General features: G+C 54.9%; 2 protein-coding genes across 7 annotated transcripts in view; both read right to left on the bottom strand.

Annotated features, from left to right (window-relative positions):
• Lsmem2 (leucine rich single-pass membrane protein 2) overlaps window positions 1-1887 on the bottom strand; it is a 4858-nt gene extending 2971 nt beyond the window's left edge. The window contains exon 1 of the mRNA XM_021205964.2: window positions 1222-1887. Within this exon, the coding sequence (XP_021061623.1) occupies window positions 1222-1243 (22 nt within the window). The 5' untranslated portion in view covers window positions 1244-1887. The remainder of the gene's footprint in view (window positions 1-1221) is intronic.
• An 8-nt stretch (window positions 1888-1895) lies between these two features.
• On the bottom strand, window positions 1896-14676 carry Sema3b (semaphorin 3B). 6 transcript variants are annotated; one of them, XM_029543128.1, is made up of 21 exons: window positions 14597-14676; window positions 11568-11630; window positions 11291-11460; window positions 11075-11185; window positions 9459-9645; window positions 8543-8700; window positions 8131-8193; window positions 7631-7750; window positions 7461-7554; window positions 7212-7331; window positions 6261-6406; window positions 6052-6163; window positions 5876-5945; window positions 5651-5795; window positions 5125-5344; window positions 4707-4798; window positions 4583-4624; window positions 4200-4357; window positions 4053-4108; window positions 3825-3964; window positions 2113-3402 (listed from the first exon to the last, which is right to left on the bottom strand). In XM_029543128.1, the coding sequence occupies exons 5-21, from the start codon at window positions 9565-9567 to the stop codon at window positions 2998-3000; spliced, it is 2250 nt and encodes a 749-aa protein (XP_029398988.1). In that variant the 5' UTR covers window positions 9568-9645; window positions 11075-11185; window positions 11291-11460; window positions 11568-11630; window positions 14597-14676; the 3' UTR covers window positions 2113-2997. The 6 variants fall into 6 exon arrangements, with proteins under 6 accessions (XP_021061849.1, XP_029398988.1, XP_029398987.1 ...); XM_029543127.1 differs by lacking the exon at window positions 14597-14676 and adding an exon at window positions 13525-13608; XM_021206190.1 differs by lacking the exons at window positions 11075-11185; window positions 11291-11460; window positions 11568-11630; window positions 14597-14676 and adding an exon at window positions 9770-9902 and having other exon boundaries at window positions 1896-3402.
• Between the last annotated feature and the right edge of the window lie 1435 nt (window positions 14677-16111).

Here is a 16111-nt window from a genome sequence, read left to right on the forward strand (position 1 = left end):
GAACTCAGAAATCCGCCTGCCTCTGCCTCCCAAGTGCTGGGATTAAAGGCGTGCACCACCACGCCCAGCATATTTGTGATTTCTAAATAACTATACTTTCTGCTGATGTTATTTGACTGGATATTTATTTTTTGAAACAGGAACTCACTATGTAGCCCTGGCTGCCTAGAATTCAGAATAGAGACCAGGCTGGCCTTGAACTCACAGAGATCCTCCTGTCTCTGCCTCCTGAGTGTGCACTGCCAAGGTCTTTTATTGGATGTTGTTGTTTGGTTTGGTTTTGCCCCAACTCCAGGTGCCTGCCAGGAACCCAGGTAACAGCATAGACCAGCACTGGGGAAGGGTGGCTTTGGGCCCTCTGGGTCCGCCCATCTCCGGACAGTAACTCTGCCTTTATGACATGCTTGAAGCTGACCCACGACATGCTCACAAGCAATTCAAACAAAACCGGAAGCTATCAGTCCTTGAGCCTGGGTGGCGGACCACAGGTCACATTAAATCCCCTCCATGTGCTTCTCCCATACTTTATATTTGAACATGTTTCGTTTGCTATAGAAAAAGACACATGGTGGATGTTATAGTTAGGTCTCCCCCTCTCACCCCCAAACAGCTTAACATCATCCCTTAGCAGAGGTCAGGCACTTTCTCTGTAGTATAAAGTATTTAGTGGGGGACAGGATGGCTCAGCAGGTAAAGGCACTTGACTAAGTGTCAGTCTTTTTTTTTTTTCCCCTGAGACAGGGTTTCTCTGTGTAGACCAGGCTGGCCTCAAACTCAGAAATCCGCCTGCCTCTGCCTACCAAGTGCTGGGATTAAAGGCGTGTGCCACCACGCCGGTGTCAGTCTTGACCAGGCCTGCCTACTTCATAGTCTCCTGGGCCAGATGTCCAAATGCTCCCCAGAACTGGTCTTCACCCCAATCCTGGCTCCTTCGCTGAAGAAAGATCTGAACTGCTTGGGGGGCTTCCCCAGATGCCCACACCCACTTGGGCACAGCCCATAGCTGAGCCATTCCTAAGTGAAGAGCTTTGAATCCTTCCCTGAGGCAGGACCTTAGGTGGGGAGGAGTTCTAATATGAGGGATCGGTTCTTTTTCCATGCATAGGGGTAGGTCCCTAGGAGTGGGGTACAAAAGGACCGAGAGGTCTCCCCATGAAGCCAGGTCTCTCCGTGAGCCATGGAACTAGAGCCCTGTCCTCCCCAGTGGCCACCCTCTCCTACCTTCCTGGGTCTCCTCAGGCATGGCAGTTGGTAGGTAGTCAGGGCCCAATAAGAGTGCCCAGTAGCAGAACTTGACAAAGACAGCAGTGGCTCCTTTCAGATTCTGGGAGAGGCCTGGCTGCCTCCCAACCTGCTTTTAAAATAGGCCTGAGCTCACTTTCCCTGGACTATATTTAGAGGGGGCAGCTCCGATCCACACAAGGGGCAGAGTGACCTAGATGGACTGGCCTAGACTACCTACCTGGTGATGGGGCTCAGCCAAGAGCAAGCCCCTGCTAGCACATGGGCTCAAGGAACTTCTCAGAAAACCATACCAACTCTATACACACCTAGACTTGGGGGCTTTCATCCCGCAGATCAGCGTGCAGCATGCACCGTGCAGCCTGGTAGAAAAGGATCCCTGCACAGTCCACTCAGCCATCCCTCACTCCCACAGACCAGCCATCTCCCTTTCAGCAAACGGGAGATTACCACCCACCACTGTGTGACCATCTAATACCAGATAGTGGGGGTGGGGTGGGACACAACTGGAGCCCAATGCCACAGGGATCTGGTAGCCCTACAAGTGGGCACTCATGCTGGCCAGTGGACAGAACTGGGATTAGAAACTGCTATGTCTAGTATTAAACTATAACCTTAGGTAAAAAGAACTTTAGGAATGGCCTCCGCTTTTCCATCTGTAAAACAGGAACAAGGGTTCCTGGCCAACTGTACTGAGAATAAAAATGCAGAAGCATGGCTAAAGCACTTAAACACAAGAGGTTCTGGTCCTCCCTCTCCTCTCCACAAGGGCTTGACAGGCCACGGAAACAGAGGCACAGAGGCACGTTGCTCTGTTGAAGGGTGCTAGTCCAGCTTGCAGGCCTTAGTCTGGGTGGACTCTGTTCTGCTTCTCAACGGTGCAAAACAAGACTGGTGGGATCTACCTTCCAAGCCATCAGGAATCCATAGTGCCATGACACTGTATCAGCCTCGTGGCTGTTCCTCAGACTTGGAGGGTCTGTTCCCCCCCCCCGCTTTGCACTGGTTCTTCTATCCTGGAATGTTCTGTCACCAGACATCTGTGATCCGCTCCTCCTTATTCAGCTCAAATGTCACCCGTTCAGTGGATTAATACATCCTTGCCCGCAACAGCCAGTATTGTTTTTACTTCAGAGAGCTTGGTCTGGCCACTAATGCACTGTGTATGCCAGTACCCCAGAGGGTCACTGGAACCAGCATAACCATCTAACACGTTTAATCTTCACTTTAGCATTCTTGGGTGAGGAAAATATGGGCCTTGAGAGCCCTAGGACAGTGCCCGAGAGCCCCCGGCAAGGTCTAGGACTACCTGTTGTCTGCTGGGGCCATCCCAGTGTCAGCTGATAATGTGTTTATTGTGTTACTTTAGTACAGTTGGTCTGCCTCACCCCCTACCCAATGGTCTACTCTGTTCACAGCTTGCTGCTTGCTGCCCAAGAAAGAGAATTCTTTCCCCAGGGCTGCCACCCAAGACAACGCTCTGGTCCTGGTCCACTCTGGAACCCCACGTCTCTGTCCCCTCCCTCCTGGTTAGATCCCGAATTGAGCTTAGGCCACTCTTCGGGGCTACATCCACGGGTTATCTTGTTAATAAATAAGCTACCCTTTGGCCAGGGCCTATGTAAGGGTTAGGTGTCTCCGTAGGCCCAAGGACCTCAGTGTGCCCCAGCCAGCACTCATTTGTCTTCCTGGCATCTCTCTGCCCCCTCTTCGGAGTGTCTTATCCAGCCTGGTCCCATTGTGGGGACAGCCGAGTCACCAGTGAGCTGCACTACGCGGTCCACGCTCAGCACGGAGCTCAGAGACATGCATCCGTCTGTTGCGACCCTTACGACGTGAATCTGCTGCCACTGAGTGGGGCCCCGGCTGCGGGCGGCACATTCGCAGGGAGTTTGCACCTCCGCCACCGCCTGGCTCCACCAACTGCAGAAAGTCCCAGTACCAGAGTTTAGGGCCAGGAGGTGCAGGAGCGGCTGCTTCCTCGGCCCGCGCCAGTCGTTCAGCCTGCGCCGCACTCAGCACATGCAGCACCAGGCGGCGCAGTGGTTGTGAAAAGCCTTGTTCAACCGCGACGCACAGATACACGCCAGAGTCCTGGCGCCGCAGCCCCCGCATCAGCAGCCCCCGCGCAGTACGCTCTACTCGCTCCTCAGCCAGCACCTATGTGTGAGGGCAGGGACAGAATCAAGGGTCATTGGAAGCCAAAGGTGGACAAGGAAAATGGGTGCTGGCATTCACTCGCTTTAAAGGGTATGTGACCTTAGCTTTCGGAGGATGAGTCCATCTAGGTGAGTGGGGGATTGGGTAGACTAGAAACCTCAGTGCGCGCGTGGGTGGGTTGAGGGCTTTCTCTCTCCAGATGGTAGAGGGTGGGTCAGGAGTCTAGGTGGGCACAGTGGGGCATCGCTAGGTTGTGGAGTGCAGCTAAGGACAGTAAAGGATGAGACAAACTATGATAAGGGAATCTGACTCACTGAACTGGATCTCACATAGGTATGAGGTACAGGTCAAAGGCCTCCTTAGGCAGGGCATACTAGCTTCTCTTAAATGGGCCTGGTTAGGAAGGGTGGAGTGAGGCACACCTGGGTGTGAGCTGCCTCCCCAGCACGTTGGAAGGTCCACTGCACATGTGCCTGGAGCGAGCGGGGCTCACACTCCAGAAACGCGCTGCCGCTCTCCACACCCAAGACCTTCCTCTCCAGCAGCACAGAGTGAGAGGAGTCTTGAGACAAAAACGTAAAAATTCAGACAAGGCAAGGTTGGATGTGGCAATTTCAAGGCCCGAGGTTGGAAGCTGATGGGGTACTCACCCCCAGAGCACAGGGTGCTGGGGTCGCCATTCCTTATGTCTTGCCTCCGGAACCGCCTAAGGGAGGCATTAAAACCTATGAGCCCTTCTCTGCTGGCAGCAGAGACTCCCTTCCCGGAAGCCCAATCCAGACTCCAAACCAGCCCACCTCTTGGCGGTAGGCTGGAAGCGTGTGCAGGCTGATCCATCCCAGGCGCAGTAAGGATCACGGGCCAAACAGCATTCTGCGCAGGCGCGGCCTAGGGCAGTGCAGCGATGCAAAGCAATCTGGGCCACCGCGCTGCGCGATGCTATGTAGAGTTGGTGCTAGAGGGCACAAGAGTCTCCAGTCTGATGGAGGACAGCCCTTACCTGGCTGCCTTCAGTCAGAAAACCATTTCCCCCATTGGACAGGTGGGAACACTGAGGTTCACACTGTCTAGCGAAGAGAAGCTAGACCTGAAACTCTGGGCTTTGAAAACCAAGGAGAAGCAAGACAGCTGGGGGGTGGGGGGTGGGGGGCTGGGGGACAGGGTCAGTTGAGTTACTCACCCTTTTAGAGGAGATTTGCATGCTGGTGACGGCGGCAGAGTCCTGAAAGGGAGGCGGGGCAATCGGATCAGGGCTTAGTGGCTTCGGGTGACAGTGTCCTAGGGTGACTAAGGATGAGGCTCACCTCGAACACCTGCAGCTCTTCCAGAAGAAGCCCTTCAGAATTAGGTCGGCTGCCCTTGGGAACTGAGATCACTTTCAGCACTGTGCCCACATCTGAAGAAATGAAAAGAGTGACTGTTGGTTTTCCCTAACAAGCTCTGTGTGTGTGTGTGTCTGTCTGTCTGTCTGTCTGTCTGTCTGTCTCTGTGTCTGTCTGTCTCTGTGTATGCGCATGAGTGTCCTGTCTCCACCTTCATCATGATTGGGTCATGAAAAAGTAACAGTTATGGGTTGAAACAATGACCGGAGACTCCAGAAAATGGGGCCACAGCCCAGGCAAAGATGTAGATATTAGACTGACCAGGGACAACTGCTACCTCCCGGCCAAGGAACCTGGAGGGGGCTCTCTGACCTATGGGCCATTGTGATGAGACCCTGACCTGTACCAATGAAGAGAACGTCGTAATGTCCATCGGCAGCTGCTACCCGGTCTGCGGCGATTTGGGTGAAGGTGTACCCAGCTCCCACTTGTAGGAAGAGAGGGCGCCCTCCCATGGGCAAGACTGGGTTGTACATGAGAGGGTGGTTGCGAGCAAACTGGATAACATCATCTGGGAAGTCCTTGGTGGAACTGAAGGTGCCAAAGGTCTTGCTGGGGCACTAGGGAAGGCAAGGCGTGTCAGGCAGAGATACAGGGTTTTGTGGTCAGCCCTCCATTCAAAGCCTCTGGGATCGTGAAAGGTAAGATGTGACAAGAGCCTTGAGTATCTGAGCCTTTCCTTGGTGAACCTCAGGCTGAGGGGCACAGCTCTATCTTTTATGATGCTGACATTTCTCTACCCTTTCAAAAGGAAGGAATCACACTGCACCCCCACCCCCAGCAAAACCCCCAGGGCCAGGCTGAGTCAAGTTCTCCACCCTTGAGACTTTGAAGAGGATTACTGCAAGCGGTTCCTTGCAACGCACCATGCCAGGTCTTGGGTAGGGGACACGACCCTGGTAGGACACCCACTGGTGTGTAGGCCCCTCTTTGTGAGCAAAAGGTCCCAAGAAGGCTCGGCGCACGTCGTTCATGCTGTACGCACACACAGCAGAGCCCTGGAAGACACCACTGTGGCAATGGAGAGAGCAAAGTGAGGGACCCCGACAAGCTCAACCGAGTGCCCAAGGGAACTGCTTCCTGCCCCTCACCTGGAGGTGGAGAAGACAGCATAGAGAAGAGGTGTCTGTCGGTCTCGGGAGGACAAAAGGAAGACATCCTCTGCAGGGAAAGACAAGGATGGCGGGGCAGTGCTCACACACCTTAGGCTCCTGGACTCTGTACCCCGACTCCTCCCCTGATGCCACTCCTCATTCAAGACACTCACGAAGTTGGTCAAAGTGGGTGTCACCCTCAACTCCGGGTACTGAGCACACAAGCCGCGCCTTCAGAAATGTGGTCCATTTGTTGACCAAGCTCCGCTGGCCACCCAGGTCATTCTGCTCACAGGATCAGATGGGATGAGAGCAAGACCATAGCAGGCAAAGGGTCGGGGCAAAGGTAGCCAAGGGATGAATTGGCCTCGTGTCTCCTTACCCTGCAGATCTGGCCAACACGAGACACAGACATGCGCCCCATTGCTGGTGCTGCTTCCACGGCAGACTCGCGGAAGAAGAAATAGATTTTATCATCATCAGGGTTCTCGCTCTCTGGGATCCAAAAGACCTTGACAAACTTGGGTTCTAACCAAAACAGGAGGCACGGTATCAGCGGGTCTGGTCCTGGTCCACGACAAGAATCTCCCCCTCCAAGTCCCCTTGCAGGCTCCCACAGCCAGAGCCTCCAAGACCCACCCTATGATCGGCATCTGCAAGGCAAGAAGCAGCCACGAGGGGGCAGTAGAGACCATAGCTAGGAGCGCAAGCCGGCTGCCCCGCTCCCCTTTGCAGGGCTTCTGACCATGCCAGCCACACTTCCTTATTTTGCCAGGAAAAGAGGGAGATCGGGTATCTGTTTTCACCTTCATTCACAAATCTTCCTCCCTAGCAGATCAAATACTCCTTGTTCCTGCTTCAGTTTCTCATACTGTCCCATGCTAAAGGACTCCAGCCTTGAGAGTCTGAGTTTCCTATCAATACTAGTTGCTTGAGCCTTATCTTTTTTTTGGGGGGGGGGTGTTGCCCCAGGGCCTTTGCGCTAATCATTTCCCTTACCTAGAATGCTCATCCAGTTCTGTTGGCTGGCTTTCTTGTGTTCTGGAAGCTATTGATTACCCATAGCCCCTCCAAACAATGGCTTCCCTTATTCAATCTAAACACCTTTTCCCCTTTCTGTTCTTGCACGGCCACTGGCGTGCACCTCAGCATGTCCTGGCTCCGAGACCCATTGACTCAGACTCCTGCCTGCCTCTGCCTCTGTGCCTCTGTCTCAGGGATTATAGTAGATACTTGGAGAGACTTCAACGTGGCTCTCTTGCTTCCTCTTTCTGTGGCACCTTCCCTATCCGAGGAGGGCAGTCCCCTCCCAGGGCCCCCACCAGCGTCTCACCATTGAGCCAGCGGGAATCATGGGGCTCTGTTCGTAGACTCGGATTCTGACCCAGGCTTCGAAAGATGGTAAAGTCCCGGCCCATAAGGTCTGCGGCCACCCCAGAATACAGCTCTTCCCCTGCAAACAAGACAAAGAGGGGCTCAGCCAGCTATGAGCTGGGGGGGGGGGGTTGCTCCTGGGACACGTGAAGTTCTAGAACTTCTAGAGGGTTCTAGAGTTCTATTCGGTGCCAGCCTTTGGACTCACCCACCAGCACCGAGGCAGCCCGATGCCTTGGGTCATAAGGAGTCTTCCCCTTGCCGTCCTCAAGTTTCCTCAGGTCCAGTTGGAGCGTGGGTTCCTGGGGGCAGGGGAGTTGTTAACATCAGGTCCTTCGTCACCCTTCCTGTCTCTCCACTGTCCAGTCCTGGTCTTACCTCCAGCCGGTGGCCCACCTCCACAAATGCGCAGGTTGGGTGGAAGGCCCCCGTGCCACAGGCCAGCAAGTGGGTGTGGTTGTAGGCGTGCAGCAGCTTCACAAAGTTCATGCACTCGGTCTGGTGGGCAGGTATGGGGGGGTGCAGTCAAGCTTTCCCCAGGGAGGCAGCCCGAAGGAGTTGCAGGTCACTAGGGGCATCCCCACCCTGTCTTTCTTCTGCATCACCCCAGGGAAGTACTAACGTGAGTTACAGGGACCTGAGTGGCCTTTGTGACAACCTACCTTCACAGGGTGACTAAATGAGGAAGTATAGCTACACACAGCTCCCCCTATGACTCAGAGGCCCCCCAAGAAGAATCTCATGAGCTCCCACCCTGAGTCACCGCCTTAACCTCCCTGCCCTTACCCCAGCTATGACAGGCTAACCCCTCTCTCAGCCCAGGGATGGGGGAGCCCAACTCACTTCCGCATGCTCCCCTTTGAGTAGCCCACACTCACACCAATGTCCTTCCCTGCCCAGTTGCATTCTTCACGCCATTCCACGGGGGCGGGCCAGGCCAGCTATGGGGAGGGAACACAGGTTAGGGATTTGGGGCACTCTTTTTTTTTTTTTTTTTTTTTTTTTGGTTTTTCGAGACAGGGTTTCTCTGTGTAGCCCTGGCTGTCCTGGAACTCACTTTGTAGACCAGGCTGGCCTCGAACTCAGAAATCTGCCTGCCTCTGCCTCCCAAGTGCTGGGATTAAAGGTGTGCGCCACCATGCCCGGCTGGGGCGCTCTTTATTTTGGGAGTTTCTCCATTCAGTTGCCCACCCCTTGGAGATTCTCTAGAGTCTAGACAGACTAGATTGGGACCTAAGGCTTATTCCTGAGCCAGCACTGACGCTGAGTAAGGTTAGGGGTCCCGGGCACCTTCTTGGCTCGCTTGCTGATGTTATCCAGACTGAGGGAAGCCACGTGGTTCTCAGCACCTACAAACAGGCGTCCACGTTCCTCATCCACCAGCAAAGCTTCGTAACAGCAGGTCCGTTCCAGCCTGAAGGTTCGGACGCCATGCCGGGCCTGTAATTCTGCAGGGAGAGATACCTCTCAGTATGTAACAGTGACAGGAACTTCCTCAAGGCCCTGCCTGATTGTCTATCTGCAGGCCAAGGTTATTTGCGTGACCCAAGACACACACATGGAAACGTAGGTGGATGTGAGCTTACATGTACGAAGACTGGCCCACCCGGGTTCATGTACAGAGTCATAGGGTGGGCGGTGCATGCCCCAGAAAGGGGAAAACAGGTTTGGGAAAACATGTGTAGGCAAGTGGGCTGGCACGCTGGAGACCAGGCTTATGGGCAGCAGGGTTCTAAGAGAGGCAAAGGGAAGACGACTGACAGGACAGAATCCATCCCTAAAATGTCAGGCTGGGGGTCCCTTCCCTGTCACCCTACCGCTAGCTAGCTTGGATTCAGCCGAGTTGACCAGCAAATGCCACTCTGTGCCCAAGGACCACCCCTGTGTGCAAGGAGTATAAGAAAGGGGCTCTGACAGTCCCCAACCTTGACTTAACTACTGAAGAGTCATGGGATGGGGTGGGGGGGGATGAGTCGGAGGCAAGGACTGTTGCTAAGGAGACAGTAGGGGTCCTCCTTGGGAAAGCATGAGCAGAATGTGGCCAGAGAGGCTGGGGGCTGAGGCTAGGACAGGGTTAACTGGAGATGGCCCAAGAATACCCATAACTCAACAAGTAGTGAGGATGCGCATACTGGCACCAGCAAGTCTTTCCATATCGGGACCTTTCCTGTTCAAGCTGGCCCCTCCATCTGCCAGGTGCACCTACCTTGAAAGGAGAGCCGAAGACGGGGAAGGTTAGGGGCAGCATTCCCTAGCCCTGCTACCCAGAGAAGGGCCAGGCCTGGGATCATGGCGGCGGCCTCAGCCCGCCCCATGCCGGCAGCTCGGGGCGCTCAGGGTTCAGCGGGCGTGTGTGGAGGAGCCTTCAGCAGTCCTGGACTCTGCCCCAGGATCTGGAAGAGAAGAGTCCGCAGCAAAGCAGAGAGGGTAAGGGCTGGGGGGAGGGCACGGGGGTGGGGGGGAGTCCCAAGGGATCAGATTACAGCCCCTAGGGATAGAGGCTGGGGGGTCGCATACCGTTTCCTCTCCACCAAGGGTGCCCCGCCTGGCCACAATCAGAGACACACCCACACCGGGCACACCCTCAGGGTCACCCTGCATTGGCAGGCACCCGCCCCACCACGTCACCCTCCTCAGTAACCTCCCCTCCACGCACACACTCACAGACATTAATTCACAAACACTGTGCACCCACTTCATGCCAGCCTGGGGCAGAGACAAGGATACTGATGATCCGGACAAGGTCCCCAGGCGGTAAAGGGCGAAGAGCTGACAGATGAGAGTCAGAGCCTGTGGTCATTCCAGAGGGCACCAAGAGCAAAGAACAAAGCAGTTGCTGCAGTGAGAGTGGGTGGAGGGGGCGAGGCCTCAGGAGGTAGCCATGTACCCACAGATCAGCAGGCAGAGAAATGCAGGGGCACTTTGGGGACTGGATCCAAGGTTGTGGGTGACTACGGATATGAATATATTTCTGAGGGTTCCTTTGTGAGCACACACACATGAACACATGTATGTATACATGAGCATGTATGCATGTCCCTATGCATACATGTCTATGAGCAAGCAGGTGTCACACCTACGTAGACAGAAGTTGACGTACAATTTGTATACTTAGCACGTGGTGCTGTGTGTATACATCTAGTCAAGCGTGTGCCGGCATTAAATCTGCCTGTTCAGCACATGAATCACATATGTGCGCATGGGCAGGTGTGCGTACATGCACAGCGGACATGCAAGTGAACACAAAAGCTGCATCGATCGCTTCCCGTTGACAAGTGCCATCTATTCTTCTCAGGACCCTGATCCAGACCCAGGCCAAATCCAGCAGGCCCAGTTTTTGTGACCGATTCCTCTCTGTAGCCTGAGGGTTAGAAGGAGCCAGGCTCGCAGAGACTACCATCAGGTTTCAGACCCCAGAGAGGACTGAGGCCCCGGTGAGGGGTGAGGTGACCATTCTGACTCACTTAAGCTTTAAGCTCCAGGGGGTACAATGATTTGCCCTCAGAGTCCCTGTCATTTCAGGATCTTAAGTTTCCCTGCCGTTGAGCCCCTCCACTGAACCAGTCGCCTTGCCTGGCACACTCAGGGGCACACTCAGGTAGATCCAGGCTCTGGCTCCCCCTTACAGGAGCACACAGGACAAGTGGGGCACTGGAGCCAAGGTCCCAGTGTGAATTAAAGAAGGAAATCAGCTGCTGGCTGGGTAGGTTGAAGACCTCCCCTCCCTTCACTCTTTACCCCCCGCCCCAACACACACACCAGTTCCTGGACCCCTCCCAGGCCAGGACCTGTATCTCCCCCGCCCCACTTTCATCTGCTCACACTTGCCTGCGCCTCTTCTCAGGTTCTAGAAGTCTGTGAGGCTGACACGGCTGCCTTCCCACACTCCACCAAGAACTCTGACAGGGGTCTCCCACCTTGACCCCTCTTGTCCTGGGGAAGGGAAGCAGGCTAGGGCCCACAGAGCACCCTCTGACGGCTCCTTTAAGTAGAAGCCCCCGCCTCCGCCTCCACCAGGCCAGCCACCGCCCAGAATACCATAAAGTTTGCAGGGCTACAGGGTGGATCGGGTGACCGGCACAGGCAGCTGGGACTGGAGACTGGTGGCCCCGCAGGAACGGAATGAGAGCAAGGGTTGGGCAGGTAGAGATGGCCCTCTCCTGCTGGGTCTCAAGGTGAAGGGTGCCCCGGGTGATAGTTCCAGAAACCTGTCAGTAAGTTGAGGCAAAGCAGGAAGAATCAGCCGAGACCATCCCTGACAGCTCTGAGCAGCAGGCAGCGGGAATGGTGGGCGCCAGGCACCCCAGGTCCTTACCTGTCCCTCCACAGCTAAGGGATGACAGCACACTCGGCAGCAAGCTCAGGTCCCAGGAGCTGGCTGGGAACAGTGGGTCAGAGGTCAGGGAAGGAGCTCTCCTCTGTTCTGGGCCCCAGCCTGTGACTTTCTTACCAATGGGCCCTCCGCTGTCTGGCCCCGCAGCGGCTGCAATGACAGCCAGGCAGGAAAGGGGGAGGAGGGGGGAGGCTCAGGAGATGCTCAGGAGAGAGTGGGCCCATCCTCAGAACCCAGCTAGCGTGGAGATTGGGGCAGATTTTGGAAAGGTGGGTGTCCCATGGACTCCCGCTCTCTTCCAAGCTGGCAAGACTGGCCTGTCCATCGCACCCAGCACCCAGCACCCAGCACCCTGGGGAGGTTTGTAGGGTTGGTTTTGTTTGTTTGAAGGTCAGGGTTTCCTATAGCCTGGGCTGGCCTCGAACTTATCATTAGTCAAGGATGGCCCTCAACTTCTTGCTTCACCTACCTCTGCTTCTCAGGGGCTGGGCCAGGAGTATGGCAGACAGTTTTCAGGCAGGATAGACTCCTACACCTGACTTTGGTGCCTAAGCTGGAAAGCACTTGGGGTTTGTTGTATAGCTTGTTGTGAAAACCACTCCCTGTTTGAAGTCTTGGGAACACTTTAAAGGGCTGGATGTTGCTTCAATCTCCCCCAAGACTGCCCTCGGGGGTCAGAAGGCCCCCAGCCACGGCTGTACGGTTGTATGGCACAGGAGCCTTGGCGCTGTGACTGTACAGTTTTGTTAATACCGCCTGGATGTCATCCAATCAGAGATAAGGGGACACAGACAGAGATAAGGGGAGACTTATCTTTCCAGGAGCTTTAGGATCTAGTGTTCTTGGCCTACCTGTCTAGCCGCTCAGGGAGAAGGGCCAGAGGTGTTCAGAAAAGAGCCTAGGTTTCTAGGATGAGGCCCTGTCCCGCTCCTGGGCTCACTGCCTCTCTCCAAGGACCTGGGCAGCCTCCCCTGGCCTCATGCAAGCAAACAACATTCTTTGGCTGTTTACAATTTTCCACCCAGCAGCAAGTGCCGCCTCTGAGGCCCCTGGTCACCCCTGCTGTGTCCCTGGTCTGCCAGGACTGACTCCAGTTCTCCAGACTCAAGGACCCAATCTCTTTTCTTTTATGCCAGGCACCAGCGCTGGTATTCACACTGAGAGGCAGTGCCAGAGCCCCCACCATCTTTCTGACAACCGGAGGCTCACTTCCCAGCTCAAGGGCATGAGCTGCCTCTGGCCCTCTTTAGCCAGGTGACTTGCTCCCTTGAAGAGTGAGAGGGGAGCGGCAGGCTCCTCGCAGATCTCTTTCCTGTTCACCTGGTTCATCCTGCTGGATTTAGGGTAGGGGTTCCCCTAAGAGGCAGCTGGGGTCCCTATGCCTGCTTGAGCCTCTGTTCTGGGGACATCCATGAGCATAGGTCTGCCTGGGTTCTCCCTGTGGACTGTGCATTGACAGTACAGCCTACCAAAGCTCTGCCTTTTCCTTTTGGAGATAACTTGACCGTTGCACCTAGTCTCAGCACTTGCCTGCCCACCTCGCCACCTCTGCACCACACCTGGGCTCCCTGTGGTGGCGTGGTGGCTCTGTAGGACACCCAACACCCATCTGATGAAGGCAGTGAGTGTCCTGGGCTGGGCGGGATTGCAGACTCCCTACTCACACCTGCTTTTGCAATCAACGCTGGTGGCTCCACCTTGCAACCTTCCCCCACTGGCCACGTGGGCACTAGGTCATGAGACTCTGAGGACTGGAGCTTGGTGCCAGGGGGTGGTAAGGCACTGCCATGAGGACTAGGAGCCCCAGGAAGCCTAATTCCCCCAACAGTATGCCACCTGCCCCCCAGGCAATCCGGGAAAAAGTCAAGGGTCTGTCAGGACATTCCCCACCCACAAACCCCAAGCCTGGTCACCATGGTCCAGGGGACCCCCGGCCCACCTTTTGGAAAGATCAGTTCCTCCCCTCCTTGCCTCTTGCCCTTCCCTTCAGTGGGCCATGTCAGAGCTGAGGTGGAGGGGTGGCAGGAGGGGCCACCACCAGGAGCCTTGGGCCTTTCGCTGTGGCCCTCCCCCTACTGGCTCCACCCCTGCGCTCCCTTCCTCCCTCCTCCCTCCCTCCCTCGTGCACATTCCTCCCAGGCTGAGGTCAGCCCCTCTGGGATGGGGAGTCCCCCCCCTCAACCAGCCGCCACATCACAGTTCCACACTCCTGTTTTCTTCATTGCCCAGTAGAATGGGGTGGGGAAGCCGGGGAGTGGGGGTGGGGCCCCCATTCTCTACAGCCTTTGAGGAAGGGGCTATACCAGGAAAGCTGCAAAAATACTGTATAGCACTCTGTACAAATCAACAGACATTTACATAAATGGCATTTACATAAATACTACATCCCCTACTTTGGATAGAGCGCCTCCCTGGAAGCCCTGACTTGTGGGTGGGTGGGGGCATCCTCTGTATGTTCTGGTAGGGTTGAAGATGCTGAGGGGACTGCCCAGAACCTGTGTAGTGACCAACTAACCCCCCCATCCCCAAGACAGGATTTCTCTGTAAAGCTCTGGCTGTCCTGGAACTTGGTTTGTAGACCGAGCTAGCTTCGAACTCAGAGATCCACCTGCCTCTGCCTCCCAAATGCTGGCATTAAAGATGTGCGCCACCACCTGCCAACCTTACAGCCTCACTCTTCCTGGCTCTCCCTGGTCAGTCACTACTGTAGCCCCCTAGGTCAAGCAGGCTGGTGCACATTAGAGGCACAGTGCAGGTGAGTGCCATTGCCAGCACAGCTCTTGGGTCTCTGCTGATGAGGGAAACCCTGCTGGGCCATGGCTACCCTTCCCAGCCACAGGCTCAGCTCCTCTCCCACATCCTACCCTGCATAGCTACCTTTCTCCACTCTCAAACCACTGTGCTCCGGGATCCCTCCCCTGGGGATTCGCCAGAATTCTCAAAAGTCCCCAGCACCCAAAAACATTCCTCAGGGAATCCTATCCTAAGTCTCATTGAAGATAGGATCCTACCTGCCTCTTGCCTCTGGGCTGGGTCCCTGGGGCCATCCTCTACAGGGCCTACTTGCTTCTACATCCTGACTTGACTCAGGAGTACACAGGAATGAAGCTCCTGGCCCGGGGTCCACAGCACCACCCTAGATCCGTCTTGCCAGCCTTCTAGCCTCCTGGCCCTGTTTCTGAGTGCATGGAGTTTTTGTTGCCAAAATATCACCTGGGCTGTGCCCTGAACCCTTTAGTGTCACCTGCTGGACTCACAACTCGCTAGCCACCTCAGCTATTTTTCTTCCTCTGTGAAAGATGCCTGTTGACCCTACCTCGGGACCAGGCCTTAGGTTCTCCATTGTGGGGGCAATGAAGAGACCCTCCAGCTCTGGAGATGCCCAGCATAAAGAAGCGAGAGAGCACATCTGTCTGTAGAAAACCCTTCCACTCTCCCGGGCTTGCTGGGTCACCATGAGGCTCAGGAAATAATGGGGAATACACACAGCAGGTCCCTCTTTCCCTCTGCCCCTGGCCTCTCAAAACTGATTTTCCACAACGCCAATGAGACCAGAAAGTGGAGATGGAAGATGATACTAAACTATGATTTTTTTCTCCGGACTAAGATTACCTGCAAGAGGCCGCGTGTGGTGGCGCATGCCTTTAATAATCCCAGTACTCGGGAGGCAGAAGCAGGCGGATTTCTGAGTTCGAGGCCAGCCTGGTCGACAAAGTGAGTTCCAGGACAGCCAGGGCTACACAAAGAAACTCTGTCTTGAAAAACTGGAATAAAAAAAATTACCTGCAAGGTTGCCTCTCCGCTGAGTGAGAAACTAGAACGAGAAGCCAGGAGGAACTATGTTCCTTACCTCTGCCTACCTTGAACCCTGACATCTCATGTGTGACTAAGACTGAATGTCTGGCAAGCTTGCACATCCTTGCCGTAACCCAGGGCTGGAGGCCATTACATTCTATTCTGATTGAAATGCGTTTGGGGACATGCAGACCCCCATGGCAGTGATGAAGGTCCTAGGTTTTCTTTTAGTCATAAGGATTCGTGTCATAGGGAGGGGCTTAAACATCAGCCCACACTCAGCCAAGAGACACTGTAGTTTTTGTTTTTTAGGTTTTTTTTTTGAGACAGGGTTTCTCTGTGTAGCCTTGGCTATAATGGAACTCACTCTTCAGACCAGGATGTCCTTGAACTCCAAGACCCACCTGCCTCTGCCTCTCAGTGCTTTATTTAAAGGTGTATGCCACCACCACCCAGCTGGGACATTGTAGTCTGATTCCCATCCCTTTCTATCACCCAAAGCCAGTGGGATCCTGGCTGACCAAGCCACTAGCTGTTAAGCTCTACCCTGAGGCTAGTCTGTTGTTCTTGGTGTAAGAGTGTGCATGTAATGAGTTTTGAGGGACATAAGAAGTTAGGGCTCAAGCCGGGTAGTGGTGGTGCACACCTTTAATCCCAGCACTTGGGAGGCAGAGGCAGGTGGATTTCTGAGTTCGAGGCCAGCCTGGTCTACAAAGTGAGTTCCAGGACAG

The sequence above is a fragment of the Mus pahari genome, chromosome 10 (assembly GCF_900095145.1).
Source record: "Mus pahari chromosome 10, PAHARI_EIJ_v1.1, whole genome shotgun sequence".
Taxonomy (NCBI): domain Eukaryota; kingdom Metazoa; phylum Chordata; class Mammalia; order Rodentia; family Muridae; genus Mus; species Mus pahari.

Excerpts from the sequence above, each read along its gene's own strand:
- Sema3b (XM_021206190.1), bottom strand. The coding sequence starts at position 9,567 with ATGGGGCGGGCTGAGGCCGCCGCCATGATCCCAGGCCTGGCCCTTCTC. Across the intron at positions 5,345-5,650 it reads CCTACCCAAGACCTGGCATG|TGCCCCAGCAAGACCTTTGG; the intron begins GTGCGTTGCAAG and ends TGCCTTCCCTAG. Across the intron at positions 3,965-4,052 it reads CAGCACCCTGTGCTCTGGGG|ACTCCTCTCACTCTGTGCTG; the intron begins GTGAGTACCCCA and ends TTTTGTCTCAAG.